This window comes from Bombus huntii, chromosome 12 (genome assembly GCF_024542735.1).
Source record: "Bombus huntii isolate Logan2020A chromosome 12, iyBomHunt1.1, whole genome shotgun sequence".
Taxonomy (NCBI): domain Eukaryota; kingdom Metazoa; phylum Arthropoda; class Insecta; order Hymenoptera; family Apidae; genus Bombus; species Bombus huntii.
Window position 1 is genome coordinate 9,343,893 of NC_066249.1, and position 23,935 is coordinate 9,367,827.

The window sequence follows — 23,935 nt, forward strand, 5'->3', positions numbered from 1 at the left end:
CTCTGGTTTCGCACGGGTCTGACTATAAGTATCATCTTCTACTTAAAGGCATGATTTCTTTACAACTTGATAGAACTTTACTGTACAAAGCATAATAAATAATAACATTTATCATTTATTCTACGATCGACCATTATTTTATCTCCTCTACTGTTTCTTTTTTAACAGAACATTTTTGTATTTTCTTCTTCGAACAAATCAATTTAATATCTTAAATAAACATACGAAATCGCGTATCTGCAATATTTTCATGAAAGTTGAAATGAAAGCGCATGAATAACGATATTAACTATAAGAGAAGAAAAAAAGGAGCAAAGAAGAAGGTTGCGAATTTTAATTCCATATTGAAATAATTGTTTTCCATCAAATTGAACGTATTCGTTCTTGACATTAATAACTTCTAAAACGAGCACCGAAACTGCACAAACGCTGCGACTAAGCATCTTCTTAAATAATACAACACAAACGTATCCCCATCGAGCAGAGACATTATCATCAAGTTTATTTCCATTTATATGGAAATGTAGAAAATATATACACTGTAATTACATGAATCGTGTTATCGTGGATAAAACCAGCGCGTCGTCAGTAGTGAAAACAATTCGACTAATATAAACCATCAGCTAACGTCGCTTTTGAAATATCTCTGCATTTTTTAGTCCAAACGTCCTTTAATCCAGTATTAAATATATAAAAAAAAAAAACACATAAACACATACACACACATTCCTCAGCATTATAGCGACAATTTATATATATAACATGTACAATTTATATCTCAACGCAAATTTTGCCAAAGACTTAGCGTTTTGTCATACGCGATGCAGTGTGTCTCCGTTCGACTTAATCCCATAGCTCGAGTTTATAGTCTTAAAGGGTTGGTTGAAGGAAACCGTGTGCGGAGGCGGGGGAAAAACTGAGGGGGAGAACAATAACGAAGACAACGACGGACCTCGATAACGCAGAAAAACAGGAACGTGTGCAATGCGCACGCACCCATCGCAACCACTGTATGTACATGCCGCTGGAGGGGTTGTAACGGGGAGGTGAAAACGGAAGCTCGGTTAGATAGGAAGGGTGCAGTCGCCTCAGACGTCTGCTCGATCCTACTCTCACGTCGAACCTTCCCTTTAAGCTTTCCGTTTATTCTCGTTTCCATCTTCGATTCTTCCGCTTTCAATAAAATCCCGCGATGGCTTTGGACGCGAACGAGAAGAGCTATATCCTGGACGCGAGGAACAACTACGAGGACGTAAGTAAAAGTCACGATTTCTATCCACCTGACCGTGAATCACTGTTATTTTCTCTGTTAGTTCTTTGGAGAACACGGTGACGTATGTAGACAATGCGTTGTTCTACTAGTGTTTCTTCGCCGTGAGCTAACACTGTCATTTAAATCATTACGAACATTGCAGAGGAATACGGATAGGCGTAGTAACAGGTAGAATTTCGCGTAATCCGGTTTGTTCGAAGTGGCTAGCGTGACTAGTTTCGGATTTGTAACTGTTGGACGGTGAATTTGTGCGAATCGAAGTGATTTCTGTCGTTTCGGTTGTAATTGAATCGAAGTGAATATGTGTAATCGAATAGATCGCAAGTTCGGAAAACGATGTTTGTCTCGCTGTAATCGTGTTATTCGTAAAACGTACCTGCCTATCGTTAGTTTCCGAGTATCGGAGGATGTGATTGAAAATTTGGCATTGTAATTTAGATTCAAGTAAAGTTTCGTGATCTCCTTGTTATTTAGAGATCGATCGTTAAAGTGAAGTCAAAGTTGAACGCAAATCTGAAGTAAAGAGTTTTTGAAGTGATTCGTGAGAAATGATTTTACGGATTCTTTCTGACGAATTTATTTTTCGAAATTGTAACTATTTAAAGCAAAGAGAAAGAGAGAGAGAGAGAGAGAGAGAGGGGGGGGGGGGAGGGGAGAGAGAGAGAGAGAGAGATGTATTTTTTTGATTCAAAGATATTCTTAGTGTTATCGTGACAAAGAGGAAAAATCTATAACTCATCGGATATATAGCTACGCGTTTTTTTCTCTACGTATCTCTTTATTATCATTTCTTTTACTGTCTGTACGTGCTATATTGAAATTATTTTCAAAAATTATTACTCTTTATGTCTATGCTTTTAAATATCCTGCGGTAGTATTTTCTGAATGCCTCGAGCTATTATCATATTTACGTAGTAATCGAGAATGTATAGATAGATGGAGGCCCGAATGGATATAAAATCTCGACGAATAAACGCGAGAAAATCAATTCCACTTAATTTATATATTATATTATATTAATTATGAAATTTCATAAGAAACTTTTTTTATGTTAAATTATCATAAATTAATGTATTTAGTACTAATTTATATAACGCTTCTCTGATAACGCGTAGAGTTATAGTTTCTCAACTAAAAGTTTAATTCACAACACCATAAATTAACTTCAATCGTATTAGAAACGTCGTCAGTTGCACAAATCTTATTACTACGTACATCTATACAATATGTCTGTACGGGGTGGGGCATGTAAATGGGACAATTTCAATATTTCTATTACTCGTAACATTTATAAACAATAATATTCGGAATAACGCTATCAAACGGTAAGTGTGGAACAATATATTTGATTATAGCGATACTTTCACTATTTTCATTATATATTTATACCTCTTTAATTAAATTAAATTATGACGAGTTTAATAAACCATAATAATATTATGAATTAAATGTATCAATCGAGAAGATTACAAATTTCGTAAATTTTTCATCCTCAGAAATCGAAAAATTTTAGTTTCTCATAGTATTGCCTAATATGAAAATTATCGAAATTTCGTTTGTATCATTAGTAATGTTTAATTAATAAATTATGTAAACGCGATAAGATAGCAATATAATATAATAACTAAGCGCTCGATGTAAGATAACGTAAAAGATATAGAGTGAGAAGCTGGGAATAAGAATGCAACAACCTCTTTGTAATACGCTATCGGCCAAAAGCACAAATAAATTATTATTATTATTATTATTATTATTATTACCATTATTATCGTTCATTTATATGACAAATGTAACGTGATCGAATAAAAGAAAGGTAAAAATAAAAAAAGGAGAACATTGTTCCAAAGAATGTAATTTTACGCCTAATGATTTTATCGTGATTAGTATTCGGAAGTGAACCTTGCTTTTAATATTGGCTTTAAAATAGGGTGGCAGTCTGGGTTCGGAGGAATCTTACGACGACATGCGACAACTTGTCGGGGTAAGAAATACAGCTAATTAACTAGATTTTATATCCGATCGATCGTAGTTTATGTCAGAGTTAAATAAGCGTATGCATGAATTTTGCATGAAATATTTTATCCTCTCGCCAACTTTCGTTTTGTTACAATCAATATCTAGGATTGATATTTTGTAATTGTATGAAATTAAATATATGATACGAAGAATGGAAAATAATGAATTTCGTCGATTACGATGATCATTAATTCAAATTGGATCGTTGAAAATCGAACAGTGGATTTCAATCATTCTGAATGAGATCAGACTACAATATGATATTTCTATATATATGTATAATATAAATTCCTATCGAGCGAATATTCCATCGGCCTAGTATCATGCTAACAGAATATTTTATTATTAAAATGTCTATTCGCATAATATTTTCAACGCAAAGATATTCTATGCAAATTTGATTTTGGTTATTATTAATATATAATTTTTATAACAACACACGTATATACGAATATTAGATAGTTGAAAGCTTGGACGCGGTAAATCAAAGGATTTACAATTTATGAGATCTTTCGACGAACGATTCGATCTTTTTCTGTTGCCTCAAATAACAAGAATTTTATTAAATTGAATCAGTACTTATAGATTTCTGTGCTTGATTAATACGAATACTTCGACAAGAAACTTTTTCACTTATTTTCTTTTATCGCTGTATGCTCTTTGATATAACCAATTCTTGTCAAATCATGTTTCTACTCTTACTATTTTTCTTTCTTCTTCTAATTTATCTCATTTCTTGTCGATATAAATGAGATATAATTTTATAGGAAAAGAACGAAGAATCTGGAAAATTCAGTAGTCTACCTCTGGCCAGTTTTAATTTCATCAATTCCATCATTGGCAGTGGTGTTATTGGTAATTCGAATATATGATATAGTTAAAAAAAATCCTTCAACACCGAATTATAAAATGTAGAAATTTTTAATATATTTTTATATATCTATCTATCTATCTATCTATCTATCTATCTATCTGCCTATATATACAGGGTGGTTGATAACTGGTGGTACAAGCGGATAAAAATTTTTCGTTTGAGGTTTTGTTTTCGAGAAAATCGGCTTTGAATTTTCGCTCGAAAAAAAAAAAAAAAAAATTAAAAAAAGAAATTTTTATTCTATATTTTCGACTTCTTTTTTCGCGTAGAATCAACCCCTTTCCGCTTGTACCACCAATTATCAACCGCCCTGTATATATCCGATTAAGAAAAATTCGTCATTGTAATTGAATGTAATACAATTATATGAAATATATTTGTTTTATCTACATATGTCAATTTGTGTAGAATAAAAAGCGGTTGTGTGTAAAATTCCAAGTATGTATCTTAATATCTAGTCAACACTTCTAATTGGTGATTTCTTTTTGCGAAATTTTAATGGTCTCCTCATCTTTATTGAGCATCTCGCGTTATTCAGCTATTCCCATATATAACTTTAGTTTCAACTTATCTTCGTTTGTAAATGAAAAATGAGATATATTTTATGCAAAACGGCAAATATACATATAGTATACGTTTATACGTACATAGGAGATTATAGGTTTGCATTCGGAGCCTTTGGTTTGCATCAGGAACCTTGGCCTTCTTTAAATTTTGGGATTCGTATCAGTTTTATCTTTTTCAGGGAGAAGCTGTTGGCTCGATGCCTACTCCCTTTGGATCATCTCGTATCGGACGAATGATTCATCAGGGATCTCTTATTTATGTAACCATCGTGTTCGTTCGGTCGTGTACCATCGGTTATGGGATCGAAAACGATTTTCAACAGTGATCTTATTTATTAATTAATAATAATCACAGTGAATCGACGAGTTGCAAGTTAGAAATTACGAACGCTTTGTAAATCTTTGCAAATAAGACCGATAGCTATGAAGATATATTTCACAATCTGTTATTTACTTACATTGCGGCATCGTAACGATAAAAATCTATAAAATAATACTCATTTCATTTTTTAAGAGACAAAGTAAAGATTGTTTCGGTGTTTAAGGAGTAACAATTATTTCGAATCGCACGAAGAAACGAAAGAAGGAGGAAACATTGATTAATACAATTTTCAGGTATACCCTACGCTCTTCATCAGGCTGGATTTGGCCTCGGGATAGTATTATTAATACTAGTAGCAGGCCTCACTGATTACTCTTTAATTTTAATGATTAGGAGTGGAAACATTTGCGGTGAAATGAGTTACCAGGGTTTAATGAGAGCCAGTTTCGGTCGTACAGGATTCTATATTCTTACGACTCTGCAGTTCATTTATCCATTCATAGGTATATGCATCTTTTATAACCACAGGGTAGTAGTCGTAATAACGATTAATCCTACTATTCTCTTCGCGTCTTCTTCAATATCATATCTTCTTTTCAAATTTTCTGGTACATTTTGAAATACATTGACGAAAGATAGTGAAGTGTTTATATATCGTATATTAAAATGAAACATTCAAACGTTATCTTACGTTTCGATCCCGCCGCGGTTTTCAAATTTTATGATTTAATCTCGTTTTAGTTTCAACCCTGAAAGAAGACTTTTAATGATTCGATAAAAACTTTAGCATAAAGTTGTAGCGTGAAGTCACGCGTATCAATAACGATCCTTTCATATTTTTCACAAATTAAAGAAATTTTGTAACCGTATAGAGAAAGTATAATTTGGTCGAAAATGATTTTCATATCCAGTCATACCGTAGATTCCTGGAGGATAGCAGGGTTTTAATCGTTTATTACGAGAATTAGAATCGCGATTGCGAGTCTTTTCTAGTAAAGTTAAATCATCGACCTATTTTATTACCTAGAATTATCCGAAACACGTATTACCTATTATGTTCCACAATTATATGTAGATAACAAAGTTTCAAGTAAAGAAAAAGAAAAAAGAGAGAATAAGTAAAACAAATATGTTTGAGGTAAAAAAAAAAAAAAAAAAAAAGAAGAAAAAGAAAGGAGTTTGGTGAACTTTCTGAAGCAGGTGTCCGAATCAAAGCAACGTATCGGAAAATACTCGCTTTCGCGCACCATTGAAGCTCGTTTGGAGAACTTTAGAGTGCAGCGGCTCTTGTATATAAGAGGCCACCATTCGTACACTAACTTATTCGTCTTTTCCTTTTCAGCGATGGTCTCTTATAACGTTGTTGTCGGCGACACGGTGACGAAAGTGCTAATAAGGTTAACAGGGATGAGCGAGACAAGCATTTTCGCTCATCGTCAAGTGGTCGTCTTGTTCGCGACCGTTTGCATCACTATACCGCTGTGTCTTTATAGAAATGTTGCTCGTTTGGCCAAGATCTCGTTTCTTTCGTTGGTCTGCGTTGGTTTCATTCTATTGGCCATTTTAATTCGGATGGGTACGATGTCAGCAATTGTGTGAGTGATCTTTCAAATTTCCTTCCTCTTCTTTCAAAATTCTCTTTCAAAACATACACTTCCTTTTTCCAAAAATTAATTGTTTATAGCTGCACGATCGCGTAAAAGTCGAGTCGCGGCTGAACGTCAATTTTTTTACCTTCACGCTACGTTAAAGAAACGTTAAAGAAACAAAGTATGCCATTTTTCACATCGTATTTGTATTACACGTACATTACGTTGGTTTGCCGTGCAATATTATCGCCTGGTCTTTTTCTATCTCCTTCTTCTCTTCCCTTTCTATTGATGATAAATGACGATAAATGACGACAATCCCTAGGCAATTAAACGTGGAATCGATTCGATTTCCAGGCCAAGCCAAGAGGATAGTTGGCGATTCGCGAATTTCCCCGGCATTATTCCATCCGTTGGAATTATGGCATTCGCCTTTATGTGCCACCATAATACATTCCTTATCTACGAGTCTATAGAAAGGGCTACTCAACAAAAGTGGGACATCGTCACCCATTGGTCGCTCTTCACTTCCTTCGTGATCGCAACAGCTTTTGGAATCATCGGATATGCCACGTTTACCGCGTATGTTCAGGGTGATCTTATGGAAAATTATTGCTGGGACGATGATCTCATGAATTTTGCCAGAATCATGTTCAGCGGGACTATTCTACTTACTTTTCCCATTGAATGCTTCGTCACAAGGGAGGTGAGTTATCTTAATTTTGGCAATATCTTTTCTTAAGTTCTAGGCCAGTATTCAAATTCTTTGAGAATTACTCGTGTTATATATTCATTTTTTCCTTCGATATTACAAAATATTTTAACGCTCTTCGTGCTTTGTCTAAATGCTGAAAATTAATATTTCGCGATTAGACAACTACATTAAATTATTCATATTGTATACTTTATCAGTAAAACATTGAATATCATCTTAAAGACTCCTCGTTGTAAAAACCTATCGCAAAGATTAATATTTAACAACGAAATAACTGTACATCCTTTGGATTTGAATTACTACAAAAATTACTATCAAAATTTACTTAAAAAAATATTATTTAGCGGTAAACCAACTCTATTTTCTTTGTATTCGAGTGTTAAGAGACTTTTAGAGATTTACCTCCAGCATCGAATGAGTTTTATTAATTAGAACAATTGTATTTCGTTCCCTTTAAATTCACAACGAGGTTAGACGATAGACGCGAAAATTATCGTAAATGAAAATGGCACGGGTGTAAGAAAGATTACGGCGTCGTAACATTGGAATGTCGTGAATAATGGAAAGTGAATCGTGGAAAAGAAGGTGGAGAGACCTGAATAAAGGAACTAGGTAAATTGAATTGTACGTCAAGAATATAATAGTCAGAGCAAAATATACTGGAGATGTTTGCTAACAACTAATCATAAAATTTATCGCGATATTACCGTTAATGTTTAACTTAACATCAAAGGATAAACATTGATTCATAATTGACTATCGATTTGAAAATTAAAAATTGCAGTGCTTCGAAATTGAACAAATTTATTCGATACAAGTCTTTCAATTAAATATTATTGAGTTTTTCTAATAGCTAAAGTGTTCTACCACCGAATATCTAACTATTAATAATCTCTCTCAGTAATAAGAAGCAGTTACTTGATCGAGTTTTACACTGAAGTAACATATATCCAACTAAGTTCTCCTCAACCACCATAAAGGATAAACGAAATTCATAATTTAATGATATCTGTGATCAGAGATGTTAACGAACTGAATTAATTTTCCTTCGTCATCAAGCATTAATAACAAATAATAAAATTGTATCGAGGTTCATGAAATATTCACAATTCGGTCTATTGCTCCTTTTATCGATCTCTAGTTTCGTTGCATAATTGTAAAGCTTTCTCGAAACATTTTATGTTCTTTTTTTAAATTATTAATTAGAAATTAATTATTAATTAATTAGAAATTATTTCTAATTAACCGATATATTTCTATAAATCCTCCTCTTCTTAAAATCTCATTTAAATGTCAATTAAAGCCAGAAAATTATTTGTTGCGCAATGTTAATTATCGCATGAACATGTACAGTTAATTTTGAATTACTCGCGCTGTTTTTCTATAAAATCTCTATCTGATTTTCTATAAAAATTAGGATTAGACGAGGAGAGTAAAGAGAAGGAAAAGGATTTACAGAAATTTTCCATAAACTCATGAATATCCGCGATTATCTAACGACAACACATGGAATCTATTGCCCGTTAAAACGATTATTTAATAAATTGTATACAAAAAATTGTATACAAGATTAAAAGTTCGACGTAAGGTCGAAAAATTTGTGAAAATTTGTTCCAGGTAATACTGACAGCGATTAAAGGGACCGATGAGCTCGAAGATCATACTGCATACGTCCCTAACTCCGACCGGAAATACTTGATAATTACTTTGTCGATAGTGGTTGTCGCATACCTGATATCGATGTCAACAGATTGTCTGGGTGTGGTTCTCGAATTGAATGGAATCCTCGCTGCTGTACCTCTAGCTTACGTTCTACCTGGCCTGTGCTACCTCAAACTCGAAGATGGACCAATTCTTTCCTCCAAAAAGCTTCCGGCGCTTGGTTTGATGTCCGCTGGCGTGTTTGCCGCGGTCTCTGGTTTGCTGTTGCTGATCCTGAACAACGATACTTCCAGTTCCTGCGTGCATGGACAGGTAATGCCGTATTGTATCGAGGGTATGAATAGCACGAGTTTCGATTCAAGCATGAAAAGTACCATTAGTCCGATATAATCGAGCACGTTCGAATTGGCCGAGGAATTTTCAAAAGCTTTTATTCAAAACCGATGATAGCTTTGCGATGCTCCAAGTTACGGTTTCAATTTCAAGTCAAAGGAATTTCAATTTTCTCCGTCTTTCTTTCTGGTTTCTTTTTGGTTCCTTTTTGGTTTCTTTTTGGTTTCTTTTTGGTTTCTTTTTGGTTTCTTTTTGGTTTTTGTCGTTTTGGTAATCGAATGCCACAAGTATGAAGGAGCATGATAAATCACGTTTTGTGTTTCTTATGGAAGAGCGATTTTTAAATTCAATATGTTGTCTAGATGTTCTTTCGTTTGATCCTGGAAATGAGTACGTGTCTTTCTTACTCTTTTATTTGTTAAAAAAATTTATCAAAAGAGAAGACATATATATTAATAACATTAGTATTAATCAAGTTGAACTAATTTCTCATATAATAATTTCACTTATTTTCAAAAAGCTTACATATTTGTATCCATCCATCCATCCATTATTCTCTTCTCCGACCATTTCATATTAAAATACTCTTTTTTTGGTCACCAAATGACACAAATGTCGGAAAATCATCAAAAATAGATTATCTCAATATATTCTTTCCATGTGATCTTCGGTCTTCGATCGAAATAGGATAAGGTATAAAATTAGACCGCGGAGATTTATGCAATGTCATGTTTTTTATGAGCAATTATGAAGAAAAAAAGAGATTTATTTTACTCACTAAATATGATAATGAATACTGTACTTTGGGTATAACATGTATACCTATTTTTGAATATCGTGACCATTCTGGGCTTTCTTGCACCTTTAAATTTCCCACGAACACATAAAAGTCCGCAGTCTACTTATAGTAAATCATGCTTTAACATTGGTGGAGCATCATTACATTATTGCCAGTAACATTATTATTGTTATCGGAACGAAGGGGAGTAGGATTTTGTTTGATTAAATCGAGAAACGAAAATCAAAAGCTTTCTCTTCCACGGTTGAAATCTACGTGCTTACATATGCCGTAGATATTATAGTAATGTAACTACTGAGAAATCTCGGGTAGGGGGGCGGGGGGAATATATCATGCTGAACAAGCGAAAACACGTTGAAAGTTTAAATATGTTATAATACACGATGTAACATGAGTAGATTGATGAGACAACTATTTGTTAATATATATCGGCACTTTATTCCGTGGAATGCGTGAATTTAAATATTTTTCAAATCAGAAAACTATAGACAATATCGTAATATATGACCTTGCGTTGCGCACATTTCTTTCGGTGTTGCAAAATCATTAATTGTGACGAGATTAATAGAAATCATGCCTAGCTCTTCCCTTAATTAATTTTAATATTTTATAATACGAGCCGGGTCAACTGAAACATCTTATGATTAACGATGATTTAAATCTTTTAATTCCATAGAATCATACCTGTTATGTTCTTTTTTTACGGCCTAAAATATTTTTCATCAATATTTAGTTCATGGTATTTTTAATATTTAACATTTAATATTTAATTGTTCGATTTAGCGGTACTAGGTAAAAAACATCGTAATTTCTCTCTTATTTTTTAATCGATAAATATGTATCTTGTTCTTATAATTGTTAAGTTATCGATTTGCAAAATGTTTGGTAGCTGGAATTTACGTGGTACCTGGGTGAACATACATACTGATATAGAATACGTACGATTGGTCCGACGAATACATAAGTAGCTTTATAAATGTCAGTGTTGCAGTTGATTACAAATGTAGGGATTGAATGGTGGGTGAGAAATTATTTACCCGAGTCGTAATCATTTCATTCCAAACAGGCAACGTATAATTATACCGAAGCCAAAGAGGCTGTTGGACGAATTAATTGCAAATGCTATATTTAATTGCTTGCAGATGAAGCACATTATTTAACCGACGTAGCAGTGTAAGGTGTTCCACGAAACGATAGATTTTCTATTTAAATCTAAAAAGCATATAGTATTTATTGATAAATATAGCTGCCAATAAATTACTATTCATATAGAGCCATGAAACTACTTTCGATTGATTAATTTCATCAAACGATAAGAAATATTTATAGAGAGACTTATTTTGATGAAACGAAAAATGGAAGAAAAAGACGGTAGGTAGGGAGTTAAAGAAACGGGGAAAAAGTATGGCGATGGATCCGAGCATGATGGAAAGCATCGAATAGGAAATTGAAGAGAAAATTCTATTCTTTCTTTTTGATGATGAGTTGATATATGAATAATGGAACTGAATGCATAATATCGAGAAAAAATATTATTTCCATCGAATATCAACTCTCGATGCAACTAGATATATTGTTTGTCGATCAGAACGATACTCATTATAATTAAATAAATAATATTAATAAGCTGTTGCGACACTATTTTTCGAATCTTTATCATAGGGGCATATTACGAAACGAAGGGTAGCATACCAAGATTTTGTATTAAAAAAAGAAAGAGGAACAATATGATACAATTGTTTTTTCATTCGATATTGCATCGAAAGTATCGAAAGTATTTTGTAACGTGAGAAAGGATTTACTTAATTGCAGATCATTCTACAGTTTTTTATTTTCTTCTACACAGTTTGTCAACTATTCTGCAATTTTTTTGCACAGTTGATATATTTCTAAACATAGTAAACGCGTCTATAGCGTATACGTATAGTCCACGCGTATAGTAACGCGTTTTCTTTCTTTTTCTATCTCTTCTCTTTTTTTTTTCTTCTTTTTAATACTATCGAAATCGAACTGTATTTGTTTTCTGAAAGAGTTTAGTTTTAACATAGGTGAAATATACAAGATATTTCGTAGGACCGGTGCAATTAAAAAGGTAGATATTTGAAAATCTAAAACAAGATAACTTACTGGAACTTTCAACAACACGCAATTATCTTTACCTTCCTGTTTTCAATATAATTATTCGATAAACATTCAATTTTTATTTTTTCAAGCCAATTAAAATAGTATAATCTTTACAATACAAAATAAGTGTGTGTGCATGTGTGTGTATGTTATGAAAAATAAAGTCAATTTATGTAATAAAACTTGCAAACAGTTATCTTGTTTTAGACGTATTGTAGAAATGTTTGATTTTTTAATTGCATTAAATCCTAAGAAGTGCAACGTATTAGGCCTAATAGGTATTAACTAATGTACATGAAAAAGTATAATTCGCATAGAGGGAGGATATAAAACAATCAGAGACCACGATAACGAAAGTATTTATCGAAAACCGATAAAGAATCTAATCATTTAAATTACGCTCCGGTTTGAAATCTTTATGCTTATTATAAAGAGTTCGCGCAAAATCTACCGGGTGTCCGTAAAATTTGTATTTTGTATATCTGTATATCCTGTATATGTGTGTATCTATGTGTACTTATCTCTCTGTCTAACTATACAGAATATATACCAATGTAACAAAGTATTATTATGGTGCAAACGAAATTATTGCATCTTAGAATATTCCTGTATTTTCTTAAAATAATGTTATTAAAATTTATTATATCATTTTTAATTGTAATCTTCATATACTATATATATATTAGGTTGTCCGAAAAGTTTCTTTCGTTTTATAAGGAAATAATAGACGCAAAATGTTTTTTGTTTCATATTAGTTTATTGAATTATGCACCAACATAATAATAGAAATAGAATGAAACAGATCATACCTAATTCAATAAAATAATATAAAACAGAAATTATTGTTCATCTATTATCACCTTATGAAACGAAAGAAACTTTTCAGACAACCTAATATATTATAAATGCGATATAATTTCCATTTTCATAGAATATAATATGAAAAATAAATCAATTGTTTCTTTTTATAGTTAAGGAATCTCAAAGGATGTAATACTTTCATCTATGCTAATACATTCGATCGTGTATTTAAAAAATGAGCTCATATTACGACGATTTTTTCGATCGTAATTCTACACGAATTTTTTACATTGTTCCGATGGATAGACTCGTTCTTAAGGTAAGGCCCTCAACTTTTATTAATACTTCGTATAGATATAGGAATGTATCAGCCAAAGTGTGTAAAACTTTAGGAAACCGTGTATATAGTAAAAAACCAAAGTTTCAAGAACTATAAAGTTCATGTAACAATTAGAAATTCTTGAAACTTAAGAAACTTCTGGAAAGTTTTTTAATAGGTAAAATTTGCCAAAAATAGTTGCTATATATATCTGCCGAAAATTATACAACTTAATCAATTTTTTATTTCTTAGAAAAATCACGAGGTATTCTAATTACATTAAAGTAAAAATTTTGCCACTTTCTCGACTCTTCTCATTTCTTCTTATACTCTTACCCACATTTTGTAAAAGCTGGATTTCTTTAGTTTTCAAATAGTTTTTCTAAATTAAAAGGATCCATTAAGATTTTGGCAAAATAGAATATATAAGAAAGTAGAAGCATTGTAATTAAAAATATAATACGTACTACTACTAACTCGCTAACAAAAGAGAAGCTATACAATGCACAACAAGTTAAATTATATTCTACGGGCACCCGGTATCTTTTTATGTAATCAAAAGAGTATATAAGATTAAAAATTGAACATGAGTCATGTGAAACAACAACAACAAACAAGCAGCATCAGCAGCAGCAACAACAAACAAAAACAGTCATTATTGACAATCGCGCATTACAGACCAAGAACTACAAAAAAGAAAGACATAAGCAAGAAATGATAATTCGAATTCGTCAGATGGATTCCGTATAGAGAATGTGTAAAAAAAAAGAAACCGTAGAGAGAGAATTAAGATACTCGAGAAGATACAACAGGTTCCTAATTCTCTTCTTAAATCGCAGTCTTTCGTTTACAATCGTGATCATACTTTTCTATGATTGCTTCGCACTATTTGCATAAAAAGAAACAAATACATTTTTACACGCATCATCTATTTTTCAATCACTTATTTCTACGATTATACTGTACAAAATTAAATTTAACTAATGTTCAAACAGAGCTACCTATCGAGGAAAGAAACTCAAGTCTATTTTAAACGAAATATTTTCCAATCGGTTTAAATATTTTAATCGATTAATACACAATTACTCTATTACGATTTATAAGTTTTGCACATGTTTGTTTTTTAAGACTATCGCCATTTCTTCCGAAAGAAATTCCTTTTTCTAATGTTTGAATATTTTTTAATCGCGTAAAGAATGCACAAAACTGGAAAAAGATTGCACTGAATATATTGTATATAGCCAATATTGTTTCTTCTGATATAAGGATATAACGCAATAATCTATTGTGATCTAACCCGTTAGACATAGAATCTTTCTTGGAATGTATATTTTTTCCTTGGAGAAACTGTTGCGACGACCTTCCAAAAAACAGATGCTTTATTTTTAAAAACAACAAAGAGAGATTTATTATTGTTCACACAACTATATGGATATATAGAGATATGTATGTATGTATATATTGCAATCTAACGGGTTATGAACGATGTTAATAACATACCTAAGATTGTTCTATCATTCGTACGAACTGTTTATCGTTGAGCAAATGGAAACTTCCATTTCGTCGAAACCAGGACGAGTGATTACTCAGCGACAGACATGATGTTGAAAAACTGACTTGAAACAATTGGTTAGTAATAACAAGTTTTCAAGCACTATCTGCTTCAAAATGAAACCGTATTTGTATACAATTCAAAGCATATGATATTATATAGAACTGTAGGTAGTTGATTGATTGAATTTGTTTTCAAAAATTATTTAATAAAAGCGAAAGGAAAAGGAATGACGTATTGAATAAAAATACAGCGGGAAGTTCTACTAGTAACGTTACCGTAATCTGGAAACTTGCCTTTCTTAATGCGTTTAATTCAATATAATTTACGTATATAAAGAAATATTATTTTAATATTAGAAGATATCTCTTTCTAATTCGACTGATATTTTAGTATTAAATTCAAACGAAATACAAATGATATTAAAATAAGATGCGCGCGCAACTGGTTTTAATATCTGAATATAATTTCTTGATAAACATGTTTTCTTTTCTATTGTTTGTCGTATATTATGAAATACACACTCGCGCGCGCGCGTTTTATAATTCTATAAGAATAATTTTATGGAATTAACTAATTTTTGGAATAAAAATATACATTAGGTTCAACCTCGATTTTCAAGGGAATATAATATTGAAAAGTATAGAGAAACAAAAAGAAAATCCATCAGATGTGTAATTTGAGTTTTGCTCCAGTGAAAGGTGCGTTGTAAAATTGTTGCCAGAGAATCTATGAATAAATGCAAGTGTATTTACTCTGTGATACGTGTACAGATAGTCTATTTGTATGTTTCGTTGAAACAAGTCTATACTTAAAATGCTCTATTGTAAAGTTGATTGAATTTCAGATGAATAAATTCGAACAATAAAAGAATGAAAGGCGTTTAAAATCAGAATTAAATATTTTCCTATCTTTTTCCTACCTTTCTCCTTCCTTCCTTTTTCTCTGCACTCTCTTTCTTTATTCTGTTATTTCACTTGTAGAAAATCTTAATCTTAAGAACAGACATATTTGCATACACATGTTAATACATCATACTGCGCATGTGCGTGCGTATTATGGCGACATTTAAACTGACATTTAAAATACATATAATATAAGTACATGTGTATTCTTTATGTATTTCTAATAGATGCACATATAAATGATTATTAAATAGTACGTAATTATTTGTATAACGTATACAAATAAATATGTTTGCTGTATGTTCAATGAATAACATAAAAAGTAATATATACTTTTGATGTTGCTTTGAGGACAAAGTAACTTATTAGTTCTTTATACAGGATATAAATAGAGGTTAAGAATAGAAAATAGAATTATAATCCCTTGAAATGGTTTTAATTCCCATATAATCGACCACATAATCTTTTCTGTGAAACGATGTTTTTTATTTAAAACTTCCAAGCGTGTTACAAACTATTTATAGTATCATATGTACTGTATGTGCTTAAATCATTATATTTCTCTATGAATTGTATTTCTTGTCATATCTTTTATGCAGATATCGATTTTGTGATATCTTTTTCATACTTATAATTATCAAATAGTTATTCAAATTTCATCTAATGTTTTGTTATTAATTTTAAACATTTCCTAGCTACAAGTGCATCGAACAAGAGAAGTGTTCAAAAACATTGTCGGTTTCCTAAGAGGGGGAGATCGAGTCGTAGCTTGACTCCCAAATGCATTAAAATGGAAGTTTCGAAACACGAGCAATTAGTTGATACATATGAGAAAATTTATGGAGATGAATGCCGAATCTGTTTGAAAAAAGCTGTTGAAATTTGTGAACTTTTTAAAAATGGGGACGCTATTCCTCGAAAACTTATGGCCGTTGCTTCTGTACAGGTTAGTTTGTATCACCTTTTGCGATAATAACATATTAAAAACTAATTCCTTGAAATTCTATTCCTTTCTTCTGTACATATGCTTTTGATATTAATATTTACTATGTCTTTCATGCCCCTCGATGAAACTTTTTCAATCTATATGTGACCTATATTAACAACAACTAATTAAAGCCAACAACATTTAGAAAGAAATTTGAAATCTTGAAAAATATAAAGCAATTAGAGAACTTTACTATGTTTTCAATAAATTTGTCATCATCTTGAACTTGTATTTCTTCAATTGTTTTGTTATTATCCTATTATTTATATATCTATATAAAGAAGTTTTCTATCCAACTGCAATAACGCTTATTACTTTTGTAAACTTAAATATCATCGATTACAATTTTAATGTAATAATAATGTACTAATGATTTTAGAAATCGTGTTATAATGAATTTAAATACATATGCTGCATACAATGTAGTAACATTTTTTATAGTTCTCCTGTAAATTATACGTTTGTATGGATTTTATTTATGAACATTAAAGAAATACATGTATGTCGTTTTAGGTTGAAGAAGGAGATGGTTTACCACCAGTGATTTGCTTGCCTTGTAACCAGCGTTTAGATGCATCTTACGATTTTAAATGTCAAATACAAAATTCAGATGAGAAGCTTCGTCAAATTCTAAAGCTGAAATCCTCTTCTAACGATTCTGTTACCAATGCCAGCACCATAGTTACAGCAATAATCGCTGATGTGATATCTAGCGTAATATCTTCTGAGAAAGAAAATACAGAAAAACAAGAAGTTTGTTCTACAAATTTCTGCAATGATAATTTTTGCTTTACGAAAGATGAAACAGCTTTTTGTCTCAATTCAGGGAAGAACTTGTTTTGTTACGAAAAAGAATCGTCACACAGTCGATTAAACGATACAGAGCAAAGAAAGAGCCTGGAAAATGTAAATGTTTATAAAAGTTTATTAGAGGATGATTCTGCAAGACAAATCGATTCGATAAAACAAGAGTTTGTTTTATTAGACGATCATATAGTACAAACTAAAGATGTTCCATTAAAGGGAGAAGCGAATATCGAAGAAAGTCAACAGATGTCAGAAGAGACATCAAAGACAGATAGTATTCAAGATGATGATGATGATGATGATGATGAAAAACCATTAATTTCACGCACAACTAGATTACGCTGTACACGATGTATCAAGTCTTTTCGTACAAAAGTGGCCTTGCAGAGACACGCCATTGTACATAAACGTAAAATCAAATTACGTTATGTTTGTTATGTTTGCGATAAACAATATCCTACGTTTGCAAAAGTGAAAAATCATGTTGCAATTTGCCACGAAGCTCGCGATAGGAAAGAAAATATTCAACATAAGAGAATTAGTTATGAGCAAAATAAAGCAATCGCGAGTGTGCAAGATAAAAGGATTAATAGTAATGTCCAAGTAAGTATTTAAATTGGATTTTAGATAGACTTTGCCCAAGATTTTTGGCCAAGGAAGATCATTGCAGCTATTATATTTTACCATAAACTAGTTTAAAGTCGTCGTATTGTCATATTTCAGGATAAAAGAATAAAAATTCAAAAAAATGATGACTCTCCTAAGGAACAGCGAAAAAGCTTAAAATTTACTTGCAAAGTGTGTTCAAAACAATTTACTTATCAAAAATCTTTTATCACACACGCTAAAAGTCATCTAGAGTATAAAATGGAAGAATTGGATGATTCGTCTCAATGTTGGGTAAAAGAAAGATGTACAGAAACCGTGGTGGAAGAGGAAGAAAATGAAGAAGAGGAAGACGAAGAAGATGAGGAAGATGAAAACCTTCCTGCTGAAAGTTTACAGTGCACTCAATGTGGGAAGTTGTTTGCAACAAAAAGAAATCTTAAAAGGCATGTCTCCACACATAGTGGATTAAAATATACGTGTGAAACATGTGGTAAAGGATTCTCAAGAGTGGATAAATTAAAAGATCATGAACAATCAAAGCACAAGGCTGAATTATTCGACAATTCTGATTTGGATGATAAAGAGGACACAGACAATGTAGTTAATAAAGGTGACTGTTTAGAAGGAAGAAAGAAAGTAAGTAAGTTATTAAACTCGAAACTTGAAACTTTTCTTTATTTTTAAACTAAACTAATTTGTTCAATAATATTGGAATATTATTTTAGGATCGTCACAATAGACCTCACAAATGTGCAATCTGCCCTAAATCGTTCGCGCAAGCGCAATCGCTAGCGAATCACATAGAACGTCATAAGCGGGTAAAAGAAACTCAAAAAAGATTTCTTTGCGAAGTCTGTAGCAAATGTTTTGCACAGAGTGGTTCTCTGGTTGCGCACATGCGTACACATACAGGAGTTAAGCCATACGTTTGTAATGTGTGCAGTAGAGCATTTACGAAGAGCACTTATCTACAATTGCATCTACGTACTCATAGCGGTGAAAAACCTTATATTTGCCAGTATTGTAGCAGGGCGTTTGCACGTGCTAACACATTAGCACGGCACATAACAATGCATACAGGGGAAGCAAAATATCATTGTCAGATTTGTACAAAGTCATTTAGAAGACTGACTTCGTTGAATGAACACACTTATACGCACACTGGGCAGAGACCATACGCTTGCAAAATTTGTACAAAGAGATATAACAATGCAGGGTCACTTTACGCGCATAGAAAGAAATGCAAGGCACAGCAATTATCTAACCCTGGATTCGCGGTTTCCGTGGAAACCTGTACTGTATCAGAACAACAAGAAGTAGACGTTCCACAAGTTTTGATCTATTCCCACAGGAAATTAGTAGAGGACGCAACTGTTGGGCAAGTCACGCCCACACCACAGTACATGCTCGCAAATGTACACAATCAGAAGAATTTGGGATCAAATGTTATACAACCGTTTCCAGTGGATGATTCAAATGTTTATACAATTAATACAAAGCAATTTAAGAATCCCTATTATACAATTTATCCAAACATTTAAAATAATAACGCGCGTGTGTGTGTGGGAGATTGATTAAAGAATGCCTTTTTTAGAGCTACTCCTCTGGTCTTTTTCTTTACCATGTTTTTCCTTTTTTGAACAGTTACTGAATAAAAATGCGAAAATAAGGTGAGAGAGACCTCTAAGTTGGTAAGTACATACTATGGAGTAAGTAAATAAACAAATACAAGGTAAAAATACATGTAAAAATTAAAGCTTTTAAAAGATCATTTAAGCCTAATATTCTTAATTGTGAAAATTATAAAACGACATTTGGTAGTTCGGAAGTTTTAAGAATTGATATATCAATATATATCGTAATAAAGTTCTGTATTTTAGCAATCATGGTAACGTTAACACTGATAAAGGAATTATAGCAGTGTTTTCAGTAATAAACATAATAATAAGGGATGCATTAATAAGGGGCGCTGAAAAAGAAACAACGCAGAAGGGCTACTAAAATCCGATCGTCTTTCACTCTATATAAACTCGATCAACAAACCGTGAGTGGAACGAAATGTTCTTGTTTCGCAACACTAATTCACTGCTAATATTTATGAAACAGAAAATTCTCACAATCAAACGCGAAGAGTGCTTCGTTATATCTGCAATATTAATTAATCTATCATTTACAAAAAAAAAAAGGAAAAAAATAAAAAATGTCTGAAAATTCCCGAAATTTGATGCTCAACGCTAATAAATATTAATCTACGCATTCGTATTTAAGCAATACAGTGTCCGACAAATACAGTCGGAAGGTTTGGGCATTTTGTAAACGCAACTCTACTTAAGAAAACGCGATCATTCATTATCGCAACGCTAATTCTTATAGTGAATTCAAATAAAAATTACTATTTACTATATGAAAAAGCTACTTTAAATATTCTGATATTGCTACTTGCAATACTATAAAATTAATTGAAAATTAACATTTCTATAATCTAATTTTAAGCAATAGAAAATAGGATAAATTCTAAATATTCATAATAAAATTTGCAAAAGACAATCGCGATATCGTAATTCGCAACTCTAAAGCAAACGCGATTATCATTTTATCGCAACTCTAATTCAAACCGTAATCATTTTCTCGCCGCACTAATGGAAAGCCGCGATGTTATTTCGCAACTCTAATACAACCCGTAATTAATTTGTCGCAACACTAATAAGAAAAATCGCGATTTGCCCAATGGGACGATGGACCGATATATACATCGGTCAAAAAAGCAAACTACTACTACTACTACTGCTACTACTACTACTACAAGTACTAAAATCGAGCATAGTGACAAAGTAGTAACAATAATGACTTCCCATGCTCTGGATGACCCAGAGGATGGAGAGTCATTAGTAGTTGCCCTCTTGAGTGGCAGTTTGCCGGGCCTCTTCGGCTTATAGCCTCTTCTTTCTTCGGGCGCAATGCCCGCTGAAACTTAAATCTAAGCTCGAGACTTCTAAATCGCAAACAAAAAAAAAAAAAAAAAAAATACTTGAAAATAAAAATATAAACCGCGGAAGCTGATTGAAGTGCACATGGACTGACCAACGATCACAGCAGTGATCGTTGCCCACTCGCATGTGCGTGCTCGAGCAATATACGTTCGTTTCGAGCCCACTCGCGACCGCGACCGCGAAATTCGAAAAATCGAAAGGCAAAACCAGAGACGAGTGCATGCTCTACTCGTGCCAGTTTCACCGTCGATTTTTCAAATTAGATTTCCAGAAACAGGTAGGTTACGCGAAAACGCGCCTACCCGACCAGAGACTGTGCCAACCTGCCCGGCCCTACTTATAATTAGCAGACATACCAGAAAGTATACTACCTAACCTACCTACCGCTATATTTAAAAATGGCAAAACAGGCACTAATACACTCGCTCCAGGGTTCTCACACAAACGCTCGGGCGCAAAGGTCCTACAATAGAGAGGACCTCCCTGGACGCCTCCGACACCCGAGCTTAACACACAGCCCAAGCTCATTATCACAAGTCTCGAAAAATTATAATCGAATTGAATAACTACAATTGTTTAATTACAGCTATGGTAGACTCTAGATTACAATGTTGCGGGATTATCCAAAATTCCAAAGGCTCCGGTGTTCTTTCATTTCCAACATATAATATAACGCTCAATATAAATGTTATCTGTCTGATTATTTAATACCTAAACTAATTTCATAGTAACGTAAACGACTGCCGTTAGGCTCTTTTCCCCTTTTTGTTCAAACTAATCGATAGTCGAAAACAAGTATTAAAGAAGTGTGAATTTAATCTTAGTTTGCAGAAACTATTAAAATGATAAAAATGGATATCGTATTAAATCTTTAAAGATGCCAATTTACGATAAAAATTAAGAAATCGTTCAATTTGATTTTGTTATAATGGAAAAACCGTCCCCTGCTATGTGAAAATATCGTTACCGTTTGATTAACAAATCGGCATCTTGTCAAGGTATATAAGGAACACGGAAGTCGCGCGCGAGCTCTTTTGTGCCTGAAATTCCGGAGAGTGAACATCGAAGAAGAATTTAAATATAAGGTAAATAAAACAAAAAATATCAAATAACAACATTGCAACTAGCAATTTACAACGTCTAAACCATTAATTTACAACACTTAAGTTATTAATTTATAACATTTAAGCCATTAATTTATAACATTTAAGGAATTAATTTATAACGCCAAAACTATTAATTTATAACATTTATGCTATTAATTTATAACATTTAAGCCATTAATTTGTAACTTTTAAACTATTAATTTTAATATTTAAGCTATTAATTTACAACATATAAACTATTAATTTATAACATTTAAGCTATTAATTTATAACGACTAGGCCATTAATTTACAACATTTAAACTGTTGTTGTATACATTTATGCTATTAATTTATAACATTTAAGCTATTAATTTTTAACGTCTAGGCCACTAATGTGTAACTTTTAAACTGTTATTTTATACATTTAGCCATTAATTTATAACATTTAGACCATTAATTTATATCATCTGAGCCATTAGTTTAAAACATTTGAGCCATTAATCTAAAACAATTACTCCATTAATTCTTAACAGTTATACCAATAATTTATAACCACATTCTCCCATTAATTCAAGGTAGTTATGCTCTTAATTTATAACAGTTGTACCGTTAATCGGTTGTAGCTCTACATTCATTGATTTAAATCAATACCATCAATTCGTAGTGAGTGAATTAATGATTTATTTTGTTTCATTTTATTAACGTAATCCATCAAGTTTTTGAAGTACTATTTTATTTCTATATAGCATTATTTTTTAATTTCAAATACAGTATTTAATTTATCATTTCACTATTTCGTATAAAACCTGTCTTAACACAGAGTGTAATCTTAAGATGTAATTTTCCATGTCTGCTCGAAAGTAAGGAAGCAACACCATATTCATGGAATCAGGGAAGCGAGTGCAATATAACCGAAGGCAACCACATCTTATCTGTAGCTGGACATAAGTCAGAGGACATTTCAATTATGTTGTTGTTTTGCCTCGGAGTATCAAGACGGTTAGATTGCAAGTAATGTAAGAACAAATAAACTCCGGGCAAAACAATATCGCCGCTACAATGTCGCTTTATTATAAAATAATTTTACATCTCTGCTTCCAATGCTTAAAAACTGTTTATGTAAATGGGACCCGAGCGTAGTTACCTCCTCGTGGTGGGTCCCGGTAATTGGTATCGTTTCCCAAATAATAATACACCAAGTACTATTTTGAATATTAGTATTATTATTTGAGAAACGATATCAAGCTAAAAACTACTTCAATATAGTCTGGTCTTGATCATCCAAAATAGTTTTGGTGATCTAGACCGGACTAAGACCCCCCCGCGGGGGCGCCGTGGGACATCGTGGGACACCGTGGGACATCGCGGGACACCGTGGGATGCGAGCGTTTTAGCCTTAATTAATCTTAAGACAGATACCTATGTTATGTGCATTGTAAGCTCATTCTGTACAAAGATACTTATCTATCTTGGAACGAAAAATAAAAATCTCGTCTCTCGTGATGCCCTCGGTTACCACATTGGAAAAATTGTTCCCACGATTTATCGGTTCACGGTCGCTCAGTTCTTTCAAACCGTAGCGTGACGTACTCGCTCGCGCGTAT

General features: G+C 32.4%; 2 protein-coding genes and 1 long non-coding RNA gene across 3 annotated transcripts; 2 read left to right on the plus strand and 1 right to left on the minus strand.

The window, feature by feature from the left end:
* Nucleotides 1-853: 853 nt before the first annotated feature.
* On the plus strand, nucleotides 854-14,147 carry LOC126871652 (putative sodium-coupled neutral amino acid transporter 11). The gene is made up of 7 exons (XM_050630675.1): nucleotides 854-1,252; nucleotides 3,201-3,254; nucleotides 4,057-4,144; nucleotides 5,345-5,554; nucleotides 6,394-6,646; nucleotides 6,998-7,346; nucleotides 8,973-14,147. Exons 1-7 carry the CDS (start codon nucleotides 1,193-1,195, stop codon nucleotides 9,405-9,407), a joined length of 1,449 nt encoding a protein of 482 aa, XP_050486632.1. The 5' UTR covers nucleotides 854-1,192; the 3' UTR covers nucleotides 9,408-14,147.
* On the minus strand, nucleotides 7,353-9,538 carry LOC126871659 (uncharacterized). The gene is made up of 3 exons (XR_007691711.1): nucleotides 9,392-9,538; nucleotides 9,087-9,313; nucleotides 7,353-7,488 (listed from the first exon to the last, which is right to left on the minus strand). It is a non-coding gene; the product is annotated as an uncharacterized LOC126871659 (long non-coding RNA).
* A 2,249-nt stretch (nucleotides 14,148-16,396) lies between the features above and the next one.
* Nucleotides 16,397-19,853, plus strand: LOC126871650 (zinc finger protein 93-like). The gene is made up of 4 exons (XM_050630673.1): nucleotides 16,397-16,796; nucleotides 17,352-18,248; nucleotides 18,369-18,890; nucleotides 18,980-19,853. Exons 1-4 carry the CDS (start codon nucleotides 16,641-16,643, stop codon nucleotides 19,793-19,795), a joined length of 2,391 nt encoding a protein of 796 aa, XP_050486630.1. The 5' UTR covers nucleotides 16,397-16,640; the 3' UTR covers nucleotides 19,796-19,853.
* Nucleotides 19,854-23,935: the final 4,082 nt, after the last annotated feature.

Excerpts from the sequence above, each read along its gene's own strand:
- LOC126871652 (XM_050630675.1), top strand. The coding sequence starts at position 1,193 with ATGGCTTTGGACGCGAACGAGAAGAGCTATATCCTGGACGCGAGGAAC. Across the intron at positions 3,255-4,056 it reads ACATGCGACAACTTGTCGGG|GAAAAGAACGAAGAATCTGG; the intron begins GTAAGAAATACA and ends ATAATTTTATAG. Across the intron at positions 5,555-6,393 it reads GTTCATTTATCCATTCATAG|CGATGGTCTCTTATAACGTT; the intron begins GTATATGCATCT and ends TTTCCTTTTCAG.
- LOC126871650 (XM_050630673.1), top strand. The coding sequence starts at position 16,641 with ATGGAAGTTTCGAAACACGAGCAATTAGTTGATACATATGAGAAAATT. Across the intron at positions 16,797-17,351 it reads TGGCCGTTGCTTCTGTACAG|GTTGAAGAAGGAGATGGTTT; the intron begins GTTAGTTTGTAT and ends ATGTCGTTTTAG. Across the intron at positions 18,891-18,979 it reads GTTTAGAAGGAAGAAAGAAA|GATCGTCACAATAGACCTCA; the intron begins GTAAGTAAGTTA and ends ATATTATTTTAG.